Source organism: Pagrus pagrus (genome assembly GCF_965226575.1).
Source record: "Pagrus pagrus genome assembly, chromosome: 14".
In the NCBI taxonomy this organism is placed as follows: Eukaryota; Metazoa; Chordata; class Actinopteri; order Spariformes; family Sparidae; genus Pagrus; species Pagrus pagrus.
In genome coordinates, this window is record NC_140198.1 from 30,028,978 (window position 1) to 30,050,785 (window position 21,808).

General features: G+C 41.6%; 1 protein-coding gene across 4 annotated transcripts in view; it reads right to left on the reverse strand.

Moving 5' to 3' along the window:
- Positions 1-21,808, reverse strand: part of cblb (Cbl proto-oncogene B, E3 ubiquitin protein ligase) — a 204,297-nt gene that overhangs the window by 52,018 nt on the left and 130,471 nt on the right. For all 4 annotated transcript variants that reach the window (XM_084374290.1, XM_084374292.1, XM_084374291.1 and 1 more), the window contains 3 exons: positions 17,818-18,018; positions 16,254-16,448; positions 13,579-13,965 (listed from right to left, as the gene is read on the reverse strand). In XM_084374290.1, the coding sequence (XP_084230416.1) occupies positions 13,579-13,965; positions 16,254-16,448; positions 17,818-18,018 (783 nt within the window). The remainder of the gene's footprint in view (positions 1-13,578; positions 13,966-16,253; positions 16,449-17,817; positions 18,019-21,808) is intronic.

A 21,808-nucleotide genomic window follows, 5' to 3' on the forward strand; every position in this document is an offset into this window, starting at 1 on the left:
TGAGAAGGTGTGTCCAAACTTTTGGTCTGTACTGTATGTGTGCATGGATGTATTCTTCGAGTTTAAATTTTGCACTGAGAACTTGTGACTTGTGAATGTCTTTTTATTTTTTGATAATACTTTTCTTTTTTTTAATTTCTTTTACATGTTCGAAATAAAACTAAACTAAACTAAACTAAACTAAAATTACAAATTCCTTATCAAGCTGTGTCAAGTGTGTGGTAATACACCAGTCCACACCAAGCCTAATGACATTCACCACTGAGTCCAGTTTCTTATTCCACAGAATTGCCACACCTCCTGGTATTCTGCCCCTTTTTATACCCACGCTGAGGTCAGTGGTTTGCAGCATGGAAATTGTCATTAATTGAGTTTAGCCCCTTTAGAGCGTTTTCAACTACTCGCCTACTCGCCCCCCCCCCCCAAGCCGGTGCCTCCCCGTCTTAACTCACGTTACTCATTTTGCTCCGGTCTTATCTGGAGACATGCAGCTGCCTCAGTGAGAGAAGTAGCTAGTCGATTACGTAATGTGTACTGTTATGTTTATTCTACCGTTACTGGCACGCACAAATGCGATGTTCTGCTGGGAAACCTTGGGTGCTGGCATTCATGTGAATGCCACTTGACACGCACCACCCATCTCATCCATCCCTGACACACACAAACACTGCTCAGGAACAGCTCGAGGAACACAATAAAGGGCCCAAGGTGTTGACTGGCCCTCCAAATTCCCCAGATCCCAATCTGATCGAGCATCTGTAAGACGTGCTGGAGCAGGTCTGATCCATGGAGGCCCCACCCCCCGAAACACAGGACCCAGAGGATCCACTATAAAACGCCCTGGTGCCAGACACCACAGGACACCCTCAGAGGTCTTAAGTCCATGTCTATATATATATATATATATATATATATATATATATATTAGGGCCGGGACTTTAACGCGTTAATTAAGATTAATTAATTACACAAAAATTAACACGTTAAAAAAATTTACGCATTTTAATCGCACTTATTTTTGCACCGCGGAACGTTACTCACTGGATGAGTTTCAGGCGTACCAGTTATACTGGAGCACAATGCCGCCGACACTGATCACTGCCCATGGATCTATAAAGTTTTAATGTAGCCTGAACGCAGCTCAAACCGACCCGGTGCCTCAGCAGTGCGACCAAGCTTTGATAAACACACCGGATCTGCGCCGGTTTACAGTATCCTCCCGTCGTTTAGCCGGTCGCTACTGTTTAAAAGGCGCTCGTCGCAGTGGAGCTGAGAACAGCTGACATGTGGTCAAGACGTAGGTAGCCTACAGACCTGTCACTGTCTCACGGTGCACATCACACAGGGAAAACATAGCGCTGCCTGTGTTTTATTAATGTTTACATCAGGCTGAGTTCAACAAATCAGTTTATGCTACTGTGATTTAAGTAGTTAAATACAGTAATCATCATAGTGCAGTGGCAGGAAAGACCATTTACCAAATAATGTGTTACTTAAACATTTTTCATTGTGCTGTGCTCTAAAAATAAACTAACAAACTAGTGTAGAGTCCTGTATAAGGAATGTTCAGCTTAAATTTTCCCCTTAAATTTAGGTTCTCAGGAAAATCGCATCTTATGAGGTAATCGTTAATCGATCGATAAGGTCCAATGTTTTGTTGCTTAAGCTTATGTATTCAGTCATTATTCAATGGTATACTAAAACCCATATGAAAAAAATTGCTTCTCACTGTTCTCAGGTCAAATATTTATATGCGATTAAAAATGCGATTAATTTCGATTAATTAATTACAAAGCCTCTAATTAATTAGATACATTTTTTTAATCGAGTCCCGGCCCTAATATATATATCAAATAATTGGTTAATTGTGCTAAAAACTCTGTTAGCCCAACTTCTTAACCCACTGTCCCATGTAGAAGGAGGAAATTCTGTTTAACCTACAACTGGCATAGCTCTTGAAATTGACTCCAGTCCCGTGAGCATTTTTTCAACTGCCGTCCATACTTTCATTGTATGTTTTGTCCATTCGTTTTCAATTTTAATTCTATTGACAGACTTAAAGCAACACTAGGTAGTTTGGACTCATTACTACTAGAGGTGGGTGCAATACATCGATGTGGCGATGCATCGCGATGCGTCATGTGACGATTCGGCATGGATTAATTAACGTTGATGCTTTGCTAGGTCCGCGCATTTAGACAGAAGGCAGCAAATTGGCGGTCTGTTTTGGTCCGCCAATTTGACGCCTCTGAGGGTACACTTACTGCCACCTCCATTGCTATCTAAATCCGAGGCGTCAATGTGCCGGCAATTGCGGGACATGGGCGGAGGTGTCGATAACGTGCACTGTTGTGCGACCCGCAGCCGGGAGTTTTAAAACCAGAAACAGCTGATCACAGCAGTCAGTTCATCACTTCATCCGCGGATGTCAAGATGAGCAACTGGAAAGCCGCTGAGAATGCTACCGTTTCCTCGGTCCCTAGCTGACAGCTAGCGGACACAACCAAACAGCTAGTAGCTGCTGACTGTCAGCTGTTGTGTAGCGGCAAGCTACGAACGGTCGCTACTTTCAAATTAAAAGCCCCCCGCTAAGAACCCAGTTCTACAATCCAATGGGGTGCAATGTAAAGCTCTTATTTTGAAGACAACTTTGTTGTCACTGATCACTGCCCAACTTCGTGCTTCACACCACGTCACGTCACATGTTTACGCCTCATTAAATCCAGGTCTTGACTGTTTTCAGTGTTTTCCACCAATAGAGGGGGCTCTCCTGCAAGTGGAGCTTTCCCTGGTCAAAGTTAAGTAGGTCAAAGTGCAAATGTTTACATAGTCATAAAATAAAATATTTTGTGTCTTTGAAAAATACAAGTCAAATGTTCGAAAAACCTTGTTATTTACTTTATGAGTGTAGTTTTAGAGGAACTGAGTTAATTGATAGGCTATTTATTTACAAATATAGCCACAGATGAAGACAAAATCAATCTTGTATGGAAAAAAGCATTAAAAATTGCAATAATCGAAGAATCGTGGCCAATAATCGAATTGAAGTTCCCATAATCGAAATCAAATCAAATCGTGAGGTACCCTTGTCGGAACACCCCTAATTACTACCCCCGGCCGGTTGAGAAGCGCAATTATCTGTTTCTAGAGTCGTAAATACTGTCGCTGTATGAGCATCCCTGGGGAAAATGAATACACGTGAATTTGTTGACAGAGCCGGCGAATCACGAAATCGAGTGCCAACAACAAGCTAGATTCAGAGATAGCTGTTGGTAGTTTGCTAGCATATAGGCTGCGAGTTGGTTGTAGTGATTGCACCGACTAAGTTACTTCCAAAACACGACGTTTGGGCGTGAATGTGTTGAGTAACGTCTGAAAATATAACTATGTTTTCGGGAGTTACTGAATACAATCGCAAGTTAACGTTGTGTTCGGCGTAATAACTACAACCAACTCGGTATGACAACAGTAAGTAGCATGCTAACGTTACCTCCCGATCACACTGTTCAACAATTACGTTGATTATCTGCATGAACTAAGGAATCCACAACTTTACAAGACAAGACGTTCATAGTGTTTTAGTAAGTTACTCATCGTTTACAGTCACTACATGAAAACGTGCAAGCTGACGTTGTGTTTGGTGCAATAACTACAACCAACTCGGTACGACAACAGTAGCTAAGTAGCATGCTAACGTTACCGATAACAACAATAGCCTGACGTTACCTCCCGACAACACTGTTCAACAATTATGTTGATTATCTGCATGAACTAAGGAATCTGCAACTTTACAAGACAAGACGTTCATAGTGTTTTTGTAAGTTAGTCATCGTTTAGAGTCACTACATGAAAACGAGCAAGCTATCGAAATGGACAGCATTAGCTTATCTCCCGGCTTTATTAAGGTTATAAACTGGACAAATAGAGCCCCAATGAACACCACATAACAACAAATCAACTCAAAGTAAAGGTCGGTAAGATAATAAATATGTATATATGTAATATATGACTTACAAATCCAGTAGCATCAAGGCTAGGTCGCCATCTCTTCTTTCAGCTCGCACCACCGAGTGTAAGCTGGTTCAATATTTATCCCTGTCCGGCTCATGTTTTATCACTTTCTCTTTTTCTTTTCTTCGCCTCCTCAGACAATACCTTCTTGGCTTTTTTAGCTGGCTTGGCCATGGCGTTGGTTTACAAAAAATCCAAGTAGCTGCTGGCTAAATCCACCGACGAATAAACGCGTCGTAAAGCAGGTCGCACTAGACTTCTTTACGACAGGTATGTAGCTACCCGCTCTGAGAAGTTACGCAGTGCGGTTTCTGCTGGCGCGACCCCCCTCAGGCAGCAGAGGTGACACCGTTCATTCTATTAACCGTTATTCTACCACTTAACTGAGTTTAGAAAGATTATTTTAAGGTCGAAAAACTACCTAGCGTTGCTTTAATGTTAATAAAAGGTGTTGGGACCCACAGATGAAGTCATTCACTGTGGATTTCAAAATGGGCTCTGAAGTGAACTCAGTTCCCCAGAATTCCCCAGTCTTCACTCCTAGGTGCAAATTCAGCTTTGAGCTACTATTGGTCAGGGTGATAGACCCCCCTCTGACCAGATAGTCAAAACTCCAGGTCCTTCCTCTCTCTTCTCTCTTCTCCAAGTGCTTCACCACCTCTCTCCCCACGGGGCTGCCTGCCCTCAAGTTCTCTTCCCCTGGATTCTTCTGGGCCTTACAGCTGCTGAGAGCTGCAAGCTACATTTCCAGCAGGCCCAAAAAACTTCTCCTTACTGCAGCGACATGAGGTCCTGCTAGTATTCCAGATCATTTACTACCAGCAGCTGCGACGCAAAGCTTGCCAGCTTACTCCACAATCTGAGGAACACCAAGCAAGTTAGCACCGAGCTGCTATCCCTGCAAAGGAGCAACCAGTTTCCTCCATCTGCTGTCTTTCGTCAGATCTTGCACAGCAAGAACAGAATTGTACAACATTGGAATCCCAACCTTCTCCTGCTTGGCTCATCAGCAAAGGAACCACCAGCACCTTTTCTTCAAAGACTGGTAACGTTGAACTGGGCCTAGATAGCAAAGCATGGCTAAGCACAGGACTTTTAACTCTGGTTGATGTAATGCACATGTGTTCAATCTATGTGTTTATTCACTGTTTTGGTGTTATTGTGATCTCAGGTCAGGTTATTGGTAGTTTGCTTTGCTACACGGCTAATTTGACATCAGTTGAATTATGCTTCACACAGACTCAGGGTCTTTGCATGCAACTAACCATCTTCTATAACCTGGCATCACGTCACACACACACACTCCTTCAGCCTGGAGCATATCACACCAACATGTGATATCAGCGAGCACATGATGCAAGCTCCACCACTGTTTCTTTGTTCCGCCAGACACACACACACACACACACACACACACACACACACACACACACACACACACACCTGTATATAGTACATGTTAGTTAGGGTGTTTTCATCTTTGTATTAAATAAAATACTTTTTAACCTTCATGCTGTCTATTTAATATTGTATAAGAGTGACCGTTGCCATCCCCTACTCTGTCAAGAACTCCAAAATCCTTCAACCATTACTAGCTGTTATGGTAATTTTGGTTGTAGTTATTAAGTTAATTATTAATCAAAGTTACAAACAGTTTAGTACCCTTTTTTGACACTGACTTGGTGAGTTGGCTATCTTTTCCCTTCTTCAAGGGTGGTGCCCCGAGGTGATCTAATGTAAATTGGATCTTATTATTAATCATAATTAATAATTGTCCATGATAATCATGAATTATTATTGATAGCTAAATGGAACCCAAAACTCCCTATAAATGTTGCATGAAGCACTACATAATGGTGCCTCGTGTGATGTGAGCACAACATTGGCAATACTGATAACGACATACCCTTAGTTGTATAGTTATCTGGGTTTATCTGGGTTTTTACCTGTTTCTTCATCTTTTCTAATCCATGCCACTATTGCAGTTAACTGTAACTAGCATTTAAAATTTGGCAAGCCCAGGCCTCCCTTATCTTTTGACAGAGAAAGAGTTTTAAGTCTTATCCTGGGTCTCTTATTCTGCCAGATATATTTAGAAATCAATTTATTCAACACGCTGAAGATGGAGATTGGAACTCTAATAGGTAGGGATTGAAAAAAAAGAGAATCCCAACATGTCATGGCACTCTTCATTTGTTTAACTAGTTTATCATAATTTGCATCGAATAATTGTGTGGGGTGGGGTGTGAGTATAACTCCTAGGTATCTAAATCCCTGTCTGGACCAACGGAAGGAGACATCTTCATTTAATTGCGTAGGCCAGTTCCCTGATGTCATCATAACCTCTGATTTGTTTTGATCAATTTTGTATCCTGAGATCTCCCCATATTTATGTAAGCATTGCATAAGTGCTGGAATAGAAGTAAGTGGGTGTTTTATAAAAAGAAAAATATCATCCATGAAAAGAGCTGTCTTATGAATTGACCTTCCTTCATCTGCTATTTCTTGGCTCTGTATATTTTGGTGTATAGCCTCTGCTAAGGGTTCAATACTAAGCATGAAAAGGATGTGACAATGAGTCACCATGCCTCACACCCTTCTCCACCTTAAAAAATTCAGAACAGTAACCATTAAATCAAGGGTCAAATCAAATCTGGTAGTGTTTGTTCAAGAAATGACCAATCAACTCTATCGAATGCCTTCTCTGTATCTAGGCTGAGAAGAACTGAAGGTTGTTGGCAAATTTAAAGCTCTCCTTACATTATTTGTTCCTTGAAGGCCTGAAATAAATCCTGTCTGAACAGATTTTATTAATTTCTTTATGTAATTTTGTATTATAATTTTGTATTATTATGTATGTAGTCTATACATAAAAGACTTATGGGGTGATAACTAGTACACTGTAGGGGGTCCTTTTCCTCCTTATGTAGGACAGAGATGATAGCTTCCGACGACGATTTGGGGGGAGTCTCCTGAATTTTAAACATTATCATATACTCTACATAATATAAAGGGAAATATCATTCACAAAGACTTTGTAATGTTCTCCTGCAAACCCATTTATTCCCAGTGATTTGTTGTTTTTTAATTTAGCAAAAGTTTCTTTAATTTTGTCTTCTCTGATGGGCTCTACCAGTTTAGTTGCTTCATCATTTGTCATTTTAGTCATTTTGAGAGGTCTCAAAATTGTTCTTTCTTAGATTCCTGATCTTGACCTTTATATAACTGTTATTAATATTTTACGAAGGCATCTGATATTTCCTTAGGTTACCTTAGAGAATCTTAATTTGGTTAGTTTCGGGGTATCTAATTTTAGCGACAATGCGGCTGGATTGGGTTTTCCGCAGGTGAAAAGCCAACAGCCTAGCACTAGCTTTATTTTCCATTTCATTATTTTCTTTCAATGAACCTGAGGGCTCCATCTGCTTTGTATGTTAAAGCCTTGTCCAATTTCAACTTCCTTAAACTTTTTAAGTGCCTCCTCTTTTCTATATTGTTTATATTCCCTCTCTAACCTTTTTATTTCTGCTTCTAATTCGCGTTGTTTCACAAGCCTTTGTTTCTTTAGTCTAGATCCTATGGAGATAATTTTACCCTGTATCGTGGCCTTTCCTGCATCCCATTAAACTGAAGGACAAACAATACCGTTACCATTTAGCGCAAAGTATTCAGATAGAGTTGTTTGTACTTCTTGTTATATATTGGTGTCTGTTAGGAGTGACATTGAGCCTCCAGTATATAAGATGATTGTCTGACCCTAGATTAATTTTCATAGTGACAGTACTGTGATCCGAAATTGTTAAATTGTGCTCCCCTTTATTAGATACATGTCTTTTTTTTATATAAAAAAGTAATCTAGCCTTGAGTAGTTCCCATGTACTTGGGACATAGGTGTGAAGTCTCCAGTGCTTGGGTGAAAATGTCGCCAGACTAACTAAACCCAACTCTTTCATAATGCCAATTTTTGGACATTTTAGATTGAGGTCTCATTATTACAGGTAGTGTCTACTTTGTTGTTTAATACACAGTTGGAGTCCCCCCCATGAGTATAATCCCTCTCCCTTATCTGTCACTAGAGCTGCAATCTTTTAAAAGAAATATGGGCATTCTTCATTTGGTGCATACACATTTAGAATAGTTATTGTTAGTCCTGCAATTGTACCAATCACCATAACATAACCATGGCAACCCCTCTCATGGCAAGCACACATAGTGCAAGTAGGACCAATATTACACTAGTATGTAAAAAAGGTCTAAGTGAGTGTCATCCACTGATACGGCATCCATCAGGACATTATAGCACGTATGACTTATGACAACAACTTATACAAAACTATTTACATATGTAAAGCAACAGCATGCATCTCCACTGTTTATTTGTCAGCTCTTACAGCTATTTCAGTCACATTGGGCTTTTAAGCTGCCATGGTATTTGGAAATGAATATTCCTCTTGCAGAAAGGCCTTAAGATCTGATGCTGGTAACAACATATCCTTCATCCTCTTTATGCTGCTCCTCCATCCTTCCTTTAACTCTTCTTCAATTCTCCACAGCGCACCTCGACCCCCAGCTCCTTCAGCAGCTTTACAGGGCTCATTAGTGTGGCAAAGGTCTTCTCTCCTGTGTTCAGTTTGAGTTTCAGCTGTGCTGGATACAGGCATTTCGCCTGTATTTCCTTCTTTTTAAGCTGGTTGATGACTTTGTGGACTTTGGCCTGCTTCTTTTGTAGTCCTGGTCAAAGAAGATCCACTTGTCTTGAAAGAAGACCTGTCCCTGACTCCATGCTTGCCATATGAACACATCTTTTACTGCTGCATCCAAGAATCTTACTATGATTGATTGGGGCTGTTGGGTCCTAGCCAAAAGTGAACAGTGCGCCTTTACGGTCTTCATGTCTATTTCTGGTGGTAATTTGAGTACCTTATGTAATAGATCTTTCACAAATCCCGCCATGACTCCTCCTTCATTTCCCTCTGGGACCTGGAACATTCTCATGTTGTTTTGTCTCACGCTGGTCTGACTGACACTCGTTGCTAGCTGTGTTTAAGCTAACATTTGCTGGGCTAGATGGTCTCTGCTGTTTATTGTCTTTTTTTTCAAAGTGTCTTGTCTGTTGGAGACCTTTTGTCTCGCAGATGAACTAATTCTGTAGGACTACTCTTTATGGCATTAAAAAAACGCCTGGTAGCTATAGTTGTCACTGTTTTTGTATTTTCTATTTCTATGCTGCAATTCCTTTAATGACGTCACCGGAAGTCCCCCAAGTTTTTTTTTATAGCCTGTGACATTGTGAATCACCTGTTGCATAGCTTTAGTGCTGTTGGTGTTGAGGTCCCTCCTTACCCGCAGATTCCACTGGATACGGTACGGCTGCGTTACGGCTCCGCCACGGCGGCGGAGCTGATCCGTAGCACTTTAGTCTATGTGTTATCTTCCACCAGGTCCGCTGCGCTGCATGTCTGCTGCGTGCCAGCTCCGGCAGTCCACAGCCCTGCGGATCAGATACGCAGGACTTCTATTCTGGCGGACGCCGCAACACAACGCAGCAATTCAGCCGAATTTAGCACAGAGCAGACAGGAAGTCAGACACGAAACAACAACAAGACATCTGGTTGATTTTCAAAATAAAACACTCCATGTTGATACAAACACAGAAACCTCAAAAAAGAGACAAATACGAGCTCTTCTTCTAATCCGTCGGTCGGGAACACTTCGTGTTGTTGTGTTTATAACACATACATATAACTGCGGTCGTGTGTGATAATGTAATTATCGCGGGAATTCCTCAGTTTCTTTCTCCAGCTGATCGGCGGAGCTGCGCCGTGGCGGACTCAAAACGCAACTGGTGGGGGTTGCCGGACGAGGACGGCGGAGCACAATCGTACCGGAGCTGTAACGCAGCCGTACCGTAGTTGTACCGTATCCAGTGGAATCTGCGGGCGAGTCTTTCAGTCTTGTACTGGCGGTGATGTATGCTTCCTTGTCAATGGACCAAAAGGCAGCTCTTTTGGCTCTGGATAGAACCCTCACCTCATCATTAATCCAGGCCTTCTGGTTGGGAATGATCTTACTATCTTTATGATAACCACGTCATCAACTCATTTGCTGATATATAATGTCACTGAAGATGAACATTCTTCCAGACTGATGTTGTTATTCTGATTGGCAGAATCTGTGAACATATGCCTGCCTGTGCACTCAAAACAGTCCTGTAGGACTGCTGTAGCTTTATCCATCATACTGCTACTGCTGCTACTAGTGCTGGGGATACTACTTCTACTGCTTCTACTACAACTTCTACAACTGCTGCTACTACTACTACTACTGCTGCTGCTACTACTGCTACTACGCCTACAACTGCTGCTATTGCTATTGCTGATAATGCCACAGCGGAGCTGCCTGAGGATGCAAAATTAATTTCAGTGTAAGCAACAATAAAGGCATATCATATCATATTGTATGGTACTGTATGGTATTGTATAGTATTGTATCATATCACACTAATAATGCTACTGATACTTCTGTTGTACTTCTGTTCTGTTACTACTTCTACTACTCCTCATAATGATAATATCAATAATAGGAATATTGTGTTTTTGTAAAGCCATATCATTAGACAATTCTGAAAATCCTGTGCCAAATTAGACCTTTAGTAACTCTAGTTACTAAAGGTTACTAGTTTCTAGTCTACATGCCATATGCACAGTGCACCTTTGAAATGAAAGTTGCTCTGTATGGAAGACAACAAGTATGCAAATCCACATCCACTTCATGAATATCAGCCCTTTCTGATGATCAAACAGTAGCCCTTTTCACATAGGGACTCCGCATTATCGCCGCAGTGAAGCCTTGCATTTCTCCGCCTTTGTTTGTTCACACTGAAACAAGCAGCTTCGGCGTAAAGCCACACCCTTGTGTCAATTTATACAGTACGCCTACGCTGCAGATCCAAAAGAGGCGTGGCGGTTAAGATCATGACGTTGACATCTGTGTAGTTTTTCCAACCTGTTTCCCCCGGTGTCCTCCTGTTAATCTAAACATGTATCTGCTGACTGTTTACAATCATATGGATGCTGTTATAATGTGTTGTGATTGAGATCCTGACCCACCATGCATCATGGAAAGTGTCAAAGTTACGTTTTTCTCTCTAAATTACATAATACCACACTGAAAGGGCGGTGTGAATGGAGCTAGCAAGTGACTGGCTTAGTATGAGTGTGCTTAAGCATGAGCACTTCACACTAGGCTTTTACATGACAAAGTAAAGGAGATTTCGACACCAGTCTATAGCCATTTTCACAACGAAGGCTCACCTTTACACCGCCTTTGTTTGTTCACAATGAACCAAGAAGCACTGGTATAATGCTGCTCCAGTGTGTCATTTAATACAGCATGTCAGTGTTGCGGAACAGGGGCGGAGTGGCAATCGGGACGATCGGGAGTTGTTCTGGTTGGCCGGCCTCCTGGGAATGGGAAATGCGTTTATCCAATGAACCGACTGCAGGTCAAGTCAAGCAGTGCAGTCAGAATTTTCCCAGTGGATTTTGGTGCCCCACTCCGCCCCTGTTGCGGAACCAAAGGAGGTGACATCATAATGTCTGCCCACTGTTTATAATCATATGGATGCTCAGTTTTTCAGGCGAAAGTGTGACGAAGAGTCGGTAGGACAGACAGGATGTCAGCGACTGTTCCACGTATGAATTCAGTATTTTTTTCCTCATATAAGTTGCCAAAGACACTACCTGCTACCACATTACCGTTGTTTGGTCTTAGAACATTGTTTTGTGGGTTGAAGTGTGCAAAATTTCTCATTTATTTCATGAGTGAAGGATCTGTTTAGTTGTCAGACTGTGAACACCATCAGATAGTCACAGCCATGTCCCATGCTGCTGGCTTCTCCTTACACACAGACGTCGTCGCGCCTTTGTTGCTGTTGGACAATTCAATAATTCAGTCTCATAAAAGGTACCATCTTTTCCCTTCTTCAAGGGTGGTGCTCCAAAGGTGATCTACTGTAAGTCAGATCTTATTATTTGGTTATTGGCTGTATGTTATTATTGACAGCCAAATTTAACCTAAACTCCCTCAAAATGCTGCGTAATGCCCCAACAGACCCGGTACTATATGAAAAGTCAGAAGATTACCAAAGTGATTCCTATTAATCCAAATGTCCAAACTAAATTTCATGGCAACCCATCCAGCTACTGTTGAGACATTTCATTTAAAGCCACAAGGAAAAGGCAGAGGATCACTACAGCCATTAGGATTCATCCTCTCAGAGCCACGAAAGTCTGTCCAAAATTTCATGATAATCTATTTATTTTATTTTCTTTAGACCAGGGGCGGGGAACCTCCGGCCTCCGGGCCGTATACGGCCCGCGAGACTGTTTGGTCCGGCCCGCGAGGCAATCCATAAGTGTACCCACAAACAATTAAGTAAAAATTATTTCAAATGTGCAATTAAATGCCCCCGGGTCTGGTGTCTGTCTTTCCGGGCCATGAGCAAGGTCATTGAACACAACATCAGCGTAACTGTCATCGCGTCGTGTCCTCAGTGATTGACAGGTGACAACAACGTGAGGAGACGGAACATGGCTACTAAAAAAGAGAAGTTGATGCGGAGTGTCGCTCTTTCCAGGACAAATGGACTCATGAATTCTTCTTTGTGGAAGTGAGAGGCTAGCCCGTGTGCCTGGTGTGTGGGGACGCGCTGGCCTTAATGAAAAAGGCAAACCTTGAGCGTCATTACAGCGTGAAACATGCTAAACTGGATGACCTGAAAGGACAAGAGCGGTGGATAAAGTTGCCGCTCTCCGACGCAGTTTGATCCGAACCGCGAGCGGACCAGGACAACGTGACACAGGCTAGCTTCGTGGTCAGTAGCTAATTTAGTAATAGCCTTATATGAGACAACTCAGATCTATCATTTTCGAGTGATTTAAAGTTGATATGAGATTTTAGGTTGCTGATTTTTTTTAATTTCACCTCAGAATGCTCTGAAATGATTTGAGGTACATTATTAGGTTGTCTAGGCTACTATCAATCTGAGGTGAAGTTGTTCAGTGGAAACAGGGAGTTTTCTTTCAATAGCAGACTGAATTCAGGGGGAATATAACTCAGACCTGTCATTTTCGAAGGGTTTTTAGGGCTGATATATGACATTTTAGAGAGCTGAATTTTTTTAATTTCATGATTTGAGGTACATTATAGTTATCTACTGCTTAAACTACTAAACATCAGTGAATATAAAACAGGAACAGATTATTAAAAAATTAATTGGATTAAAACAATAAGATACACTGAGATTGATCAAATTGGCTAAAACATTAATTAATGGTCATGATATTTATGTTATTGCAATTAAGTTAAAAAGGCCATAAAAATATGTTGTGAGCTGCTTACCTTATAAAAAAAAAAATCATGGCCCCTGAGGAATGGTATGAAAATTTAAATGGCCCTCGATAGGAAAAAGGTTCCCCACCCCTGCTTTAGACCAAAGAAATAGGCTTTTCCATACTTATCTCAACTTATCATCTTAAATATTTTCAACTAACATCTGACCCTTACCTTGGAGCTTTCTGATTTCCCAGCCCCCTCCATTCTGTGATGAAATCTCACAAGTCCTCCAGATGGACAGCTGAGTGGCCTTCCATTCAGGTGAGAGGGGTTGGTGGGCCCAAGCTGGATTGGGATTTCTGATCCAGTCTTGTGGGCACCTGGAAAGTTGCTGTCTTTGGAACACCATGTCTCAGGGTTTATCTGGGAGTCTGACAGCGCACCGGTAGAAGAGGAGATGGAAAAGGACAAGGAAGAGGAACTTGGGAGCCAAGACTGGCGGGATTCTGGGGGTATGGGAGGAGGACGATCAGGGGGAGGTGGTGGAGGTGGGTCCCTCTGGGGAGGAGGTGGGGCTGGGAGAGGCTTGTCCTGCTTTCTGGACATGCCTGGCGAAGACTAGAGAGGTGGAGAGATATGGTATGTTCACTTACAATGACAGAAGATAGTCTAAACCAAGACTAAATTTTAAATTACACCACACCATACAGATTCTTTAAGTATTTATTTTTGTTGTTTTGTGTGGAAACTCAAATTCCATGTTATAGGGATCCTATAAAAACAAAGAATTACAGGTTTGTATGCAAAGATACCACAGTTTGTTGGCATTCAGTATGGTCACAGTTCTTTGTGACATGGTAGAGCCAAATAGAAAATCGCAAGTAAAAGTAAAACCTTGTCCATTGACTGAGAAGCCAAACCCAAAAAGATCTTTTTTTGTGATGTCCTCCTCCACTAGCTGCTACAAAGAAACCTTCACATAACATGCAAAATGTAATAATGACTTTCTTGCTGCCACTCAGGGATACCAGGATGATTAATGGCGTTTAAGCTTCGTAATTTTTTTCTTTCTTTTAAAAGTTATATATGTACTTTTTGCTTCCTTTAACCTTGAACTATTTCGAAAAAAAAATGTTTTTTTACAATTTATAATTCTTGTTTTTAAGTCCATAGCTTAGGCTAGATTGAAGGAGCACAGATCAGTAATTTTGCAACATTTTAATTAAAAAAAAAAAGTTTCCTTTATTTGGTTTCACATCTTTACAACAATTCCATATTCATCTTTAGATATGTCCTTTCATACAGTGAACCATTTTTTTTAAATTTTTTTTTACAGTTTTTTAACACAAAATCAAAACAGACAGAACATGGGGTGTCTTGGGTTTGAGAAAATGAATAAAATATAGACAAGCTGTAAAGAGATGAATAAACATTTTCTTTATTTCTTTTTTTCTTTTAAACAAAAGAAGTGTGTTTTGGGAAAAGATACATTTTCCACTTTTTCCAAATTTCCTCGAATTGGTGTTCCTGGAGCCTCATTGAAAAGGTAATTCTTTCCTTTACGAAGATTTCATAAATAATATCGTACTAGTTCTCTATAGATGGGGCATCTGACTGGAGCTATTTCCTTGTAATTGCTTTTCTAGCAGCAATACTCAGGATTCCAAATAAGTGCTTTGTTATAATATTTGTAGACGTTGAACATAAAAGACCAAAGAGGAGTTCATCCCACTTAAACTTAATTTTTGTCCCAAATATAGTGACTAATTCTGAATGGCTCTTACTTCAAAAGGCATTTACTTTTGGACAGGCCCAAAATAAGTGATAGTGGTTGGCTTCCTGGGAGTCACAATTCCTCCAGCAGCTGGAGCTGCCTGACTGATGAGATTTCTGAGCAGGTGTACTAAAAAATCTACAAACACTCTTCCAGCCAAACACCCTCCATGCAATTGAGCTCGATATCCTCTACTGAAATTCACAGTATTCCTTCCAAACTTCTTCTGAGATACAACTGTTAGTTTCCCTCCCCCGATTTTGTTTTATATAGGTGGAGCTTAACATTTTCATTTTTTAACTGTTATTTTATTAGCTTTATTGCTGAAACACGTATTGTCTATGACGGGAATACATTCATCAGCACTGGAGAAGAAAGCACAGGTTTTGGATTAAGAGCAGCAAACTTAGAGACAATCACTGCCCACGGCATCTTTCAAACATCCAACCTGACCCATTTGGACCCCGCTAGAGAGGAGAGGAAGAGTCATGCTAATCCAGCAAAGTTTTGGCATGCTCCTGGTTAATGTCCAGTTGCAAGAAATTAAATGGACAAAGGGGACTAAGCAACAGGAAATAAGAGACTGTTGCGCCCACATCTTGACAGACGTGTCTCCACCACATCCCTGATCTAGCTGCTGCATTCAACAGGCAGACTGTGTTCTAAGCCAACAAAGTGCAGGACTACAGCAGGACAAGGAGAGGTGGACTTTGTCTGAGCACCAAGCATCATTGATATAAACACACAGTCAAAGTGGATGGACAGTGTTTAGCTGATGTCAAACGTTTAATATGAAGATACTGACCATATTATCATCACCATCTTGTTGCTGCTGTTTACATTCACTCTGCCACAAATTCAAAAAATTGTTTTAGATAACTTTACTGTATACTTATATGTTCTATGTTTGTGTGAGGAGGACTATTGTTCATCATTATGCAACCCTGTCTTGCTTAATGACCAATAAATTACCTTGTGCCTTGTAACTGTAAAGCACTTCCTGAACTTTACATTTACATAAAATTAGTTTTAAATGTTATATGACAGTCTACAGTACCTTAACTTTAATGATTATTTACAGGAAAAGACAGGTGACCATTTTTCTTTATATCAGAGGAATGATGTGACTGACCTTGGGGGAGGCAGTGGGACTGACAGATGGGGAGCGAATGGCGCCTTTCTGGATGAGGTCAAGTCGTGGTGGGACCGGGGGAAGGCCAAGGTGCTGGACACAGTGGCTGAGGTCTCCACCATGACCCTTTCTGTGTTGGCTGACAGGTGAAGAGCTGGGAGACACCATTGGCGAGTTCTGGCGCTCAGCACAGTGCTGAGAGAAAAATAAATTATTTCTTTAAGCTGTGTCCCCACGTATATATATATATATATCTATATATATATATATATATATATCTATACATATATAGATATATATATATAGATATAGACAATGAATTTACTACTGCAACAGCATCCTCTATGGCACACCATCCAAATTCCTAAATAAACTCCAATATGTCCAGAACTCTGCTGCTCGCTTGCTCACCCTCACCCGCACCCTTGACCATATCACCCCCATCCTCCAGAAACTCCACTGGCTCCCTATCCCACGATGGATTCAGTTCAAAATACTCCTCCTCACTCGCCAAGCCCTCCACAACCAGGCCCCCCCTACCTCGACGACCTGCTCCACCGCCACAACCCGTCCCGCACCATCCGCTCCTCCAACGCAAACTTCCTCACTCCACCACACAGGACCAAGCACCGAACCTGGTGCGACAGAGCCTTCTCAGTAGCTGCCCCCTCCCTCTGGAACTCCCTTCCCACACACATCAGAGACTGTACAGACCTCACTACCTTCAAAACACTCACCAAAACTCACCTTTATAAAACTGCTTTTAATGTGTAATTGTCTCTCTTTGTATTTTTATTGTGTTGTTTTTATTATTCTGCTTTTTAACCTGTAAAGTGTCTTTGTGTACCATGAAAAGGGCTATATAAAATAAATGTATTATTATTATTATTATTATTATTATTATTATTATTATTATTACTATTAACTGTTCCTGGAGAAAATAAAGATTCATCATTTGCTAAACCTTAAAATCCCTGCAAAAGCATGCAGAATGACATGAGAAATTAGGTTGACGCAGGATAAATCCTCACCTCTGATTGGTTATTCCTGTCTGAGCATACATATGATGTGATTAATCATGTGGTCACTTGAGAGCTGCTCTAAGGCTTTGTTCAGACAACCAGCCCAAATCTACTTTTGGCATATCTAGATCCATACGATTTTTTCCAACCCACATTTGGAGGTGTTTTGAAATGTGATTTAAATCAGATTTTGACAGGTGCATCTCAGTATGGATGCTCTGGCCGTTAATATAGAACGATATGGATGACAACATGGAGAACACAATCTGTGAAGTCATGGCTGAGCAATCCACGACTTGACAGTGTGAGCGTATTGAGTTACTGATGCATATGTTTGTTACCATAGCAACCCATTCATATATGTTGGCAACATCTAGATCTGGAAATCAGATTTGCTTGCTGTCTGAACATAGCCTTAAATGTTCAACCACACTTTACTAAGAGTATTATGAACAACCTAAAGAAATGGCAAATTAGATTTCTTAAGCCATTTCACCTACCGATAAACAGATCAACTACCAGTTGGTCCTGCAAATCTTTACCTTCCTGATGTTTGCCAGTCCACTCATGACCAGGCAGTCCTCTCTGTCTTCCTCATCATCCAGCTCCAGCAAGGGGCAGCTGTGCTGGTCCAGGAAGAAGCACTTGGTGCCCTCATTTCGTGGGTCAAAGGGATCCACAATTATGGGCTCTGTGCCTTTGATCTCACACCGACAGAACGGACAACCCTGACCATCTGATTCCTGGAACAGATAAGGGAAAGAGTTGCATGAAACAGGATATTCATGCACACACACACACACACACACACACACACAAAGACAGACACAGGTGCGGCGGTAAAAATTTTTACCCACAGACATTTCCAAATCTAATGATCTGCTGACCAGGGTTTTGTTGCTGGAGTTTTGGGAACATAAGGAATCACTTGGACTAGCAGGAAGACTTGATGCTGCATACAGCTGGGATACACATGGTTAAGGTTATGTGCTTCACTACTACCATATCTCTCTTCCCTGCATTCATGAAAGAACTCTGGCAAAGTTGACTGGATACATGCTTGTGTAGATCCTCTCCACCGAAAACTGTTTTGCAACTTTACAACATTCATTGGCCACATGTACATATTCCACATGGCAACCCTTGTCAAACAGGGGTCATAAATAAGAGTGGTTTTCAGTGCATCTCTCGCCACAGACACAGGAGCCTAAATCAAAGGCAGACAATATTTACAGAGAACAAAGTTGCATTTGTGGTGGCCATATGGTTAGTTCCACTTGTAAAGAACATGTATATCATGGCAATCTTGATTTCCAATGATTTCTACAGCTCTCATGTTTCTGTGACGTAATGAGTGGAACACAAACTACTTTGTCACAAAAACATTCATGAAGTTTGGTTCAGTAATGAATTTATTATAGGTCTTCTGAAAATTAGAACAAATCTGCTGGATCAAAACTATACATACAGTAATTCTAATATTTGGTTAAATGTCCCTTTACCAGTTTTACCTCAATTAGGTGCTTTTGATAGCCACCCATAAGCTTCTGGTAGTCATCTGGTAAATTTTTTAACCACTCCTCTACAGCTTCCTGGCTAGAACTATTTTCCTTAAGCACAGTCCACAGGTTCTCAATAGGTTCAACTCAGGACTTTAGGAAGGCCGTTCCAAAACCTCTATTCTAGCCTGATTGATCCATTCCTTTACCACTTCTGATGTGTGTTTGGGATCATTGTCCTGTTGGAACACCCACCTGCACCAAAGACCCAATCTTCTGACTGATGATTTTAGGTTTTCCTGAAGAATTTGGAGAGAATCCTCCTTCTTCATTATTCCATTTACTTTCTTTAGAGCAGCAGATCCTCTGGCAGCAAAACAGCCCCACAGCAAAATACTACCAGCACCATGCCTGACAGTAGGTTTGGTGTTCTTGGGGTTAAAGGCCTCACCTTCTCTCCTCCAAACATATTGCTGCTTATTGTGGCCAAACAACTCAGTTTTTGTTTCCTCTGACCACAGAGTTTTCCTCCTGAAGGTTTTTTCTTTGTCCATGTGATCAGCAGGAAACTTCAGCTGAGCTTTAAGGTGCCTCGTCTGGATCAAGAGCTTCTTTCTTGCACAGCAGCCTCTCAGCCCATGTTGATGTAAAACACACTTGACTGTGGACACTGACACCTGTCTTCCAGCAGCTTCTAATTCATTGCAGACTTGCTTTTTGGTGGTTTTTGGTTGACTCTTGACCTCCCTGACCAGTTTTCTCTCAGCAGCAGGTGATAGTTTGTGTTTTCTTCCTGATCGTGGCAGTGACACAACTGTCCCATGCACTTTATACCTACAAACAGTTGTTTGTACAGTTGAGTCTGGGACCTTTGAAATGGCTGCAAGAGACTTTTCTGACTTGTTCAAATCTAATGTAAATCAGTAATGCGGTCATCAAGATGGCGCCACGGACGGCAGCCACGGTGTGTTGGTGCGCATTGTTTTGTCTTGTTTTGTTTGTTAATTTAACTTTTTGCCTGGATACCCGGTGCTCTTTCAGTAGAGAAAAACTTGTGACCATAAGGGCAACCACTCCAGTGGACTTATTCCCCACTTTTCTCCTCCCATCCGTTGAATTATTGGACACACTGGTCAAAGGTGTGCTCACCTTTCCTCACGCAGTGAAACGCCGGAGGAGAGGGAAACGTTCTAGTGCGCTCGTACGTCTCCGTCAGCGCGGACATCGCACACCGCTACCAGGAATATTTCTCTCCAATGTGCGCTCATTGTGCAACAAACTAGATGAGCTTCAGCTGCTGGTGGGGAAAAACAAAGACTTTTCTTCATCTTCTGTTTTGTGTTTTACGGAGACATGGCTCTGCGGATCGATACCGGACTCTGCGCTGCAGCTGACAGGCTTCCAACTCTTCAGAGCGGATCACGACACAGAACTTTCCGGTAAAACGAAAGGTGGAGGTATCTGTTTTTACATCAACAGTGGCTGGTGTAATGACGTGACAGTGATACTACAGCACTGCTCACATCATCTGGAAGCATTCTTCATTAACTGCAAACCCTTCTACTCCCCCCGTGAGTTTGTTTCATTCATTCTGGTCGGTGTTTACATCCCACCGCATGCTAATGTGCAGGAGGCACAGCGCATGCTAGCCGACCAGATACCGAGTATGGAGCGGACTAACCCGGACTCTTTGGTGATTGTACCTGGTGACTTCAACAAAAGTAACCTCAGCCATGAACTACCCAAATTCAAACAGTTCATTAATTGCCCGACCAGAGAGAACATTGGGCCTCATTCACCAATATCTTCTTAAGAATCTTCTTAGATTCTTTCTTAAGTTGTTCTTAAGAGGTTCCTTAAGAAAACCCTACGTCAGATTCATCAACGCGTTCGTAAGCCTCAGAATTGTTCGCAGCTGTGTTCCTACATTGATGAATGCCACCTCCTCGTAAATTGAGAGCGCGTGCAAGGTGAGTCTAATTAACATAGGATTAGCATAGGTAACCGCCCATTAATGCCCATAAAAGAAACTGCAGGGCCGTGTAGACACTGATGCCGATGTACAGAGCAAACAGCAACAAAAAGCCAAAAGCAAAAAATAAATCAGTTGGAGCGCAGCAGGTTTTGGAAAATATAGGAGTCGTGTGCCCCTCCTGGGAACCGGGAGACCACGTTCAGTAGGTAGTTATTTGAGTCGCAGATAAGTTGTACGTTTATCGAATGGTTACTAATTGATGGCATGGTTTCCAATTTACTTGATTAATGTTAAATCATTGACACATTTAATTTATTTTGAAATTTAAAATTCTCTGTAAATTACCAAAAATATGAAATGAATAAATAAATAAATATGACAGAATTATCACTGTAATATTGTATTTTATTGAACTGCACAAGAGAAGAAAACACAACCATGCCAACATGTCGGCACTGAAATGTGCGTAAGAGTACTCCTGATTGTTCATAGGATTTGTTCTTACCTAAGAATAAATCCTGGATAAGAATAAAATCATGAATGCCACAATCTTCGTAAAATCTTCGTAAGTGGGACTTAAGAACAAATTTGTTCGTAAGAACGGTTCATGAATGAGGCCCAATATTCTGGACCACTGCTACACCACAGTCAGCGGTGCATATCACGGCGTCCCCTGCGCTGCACTGGGCCTCTCCGACCACGTCATGGTCCATCTGATTCCCTCATACAGGCAGAAACTAAAGCTCTGCAAATCTGTTGTGAGGACGTCAAAGCAGTGGACTAGTGAAGCTGTGGGGAACCTGCAGGCGTGTTTGGACTGTACAGACTGGGATGTTTTTAGGACTGCCACCAACAGTCTGGATGAGTATACAGAGGCTGTGACGTCATACATCAGCTTCTGTGAAGACTGCTGTATCCCATCACACAGCAGGGTGAGTTATAACAATGACAAACCCTGGTTCACAGCCAAACTCAGACAGCTTAGGATGCAAAAGGAGGACGCGTTCAGGAGTGGGGACAGGGACAGGTTTAAGAGGTCGAAGGACAGCTTTAGCAAGG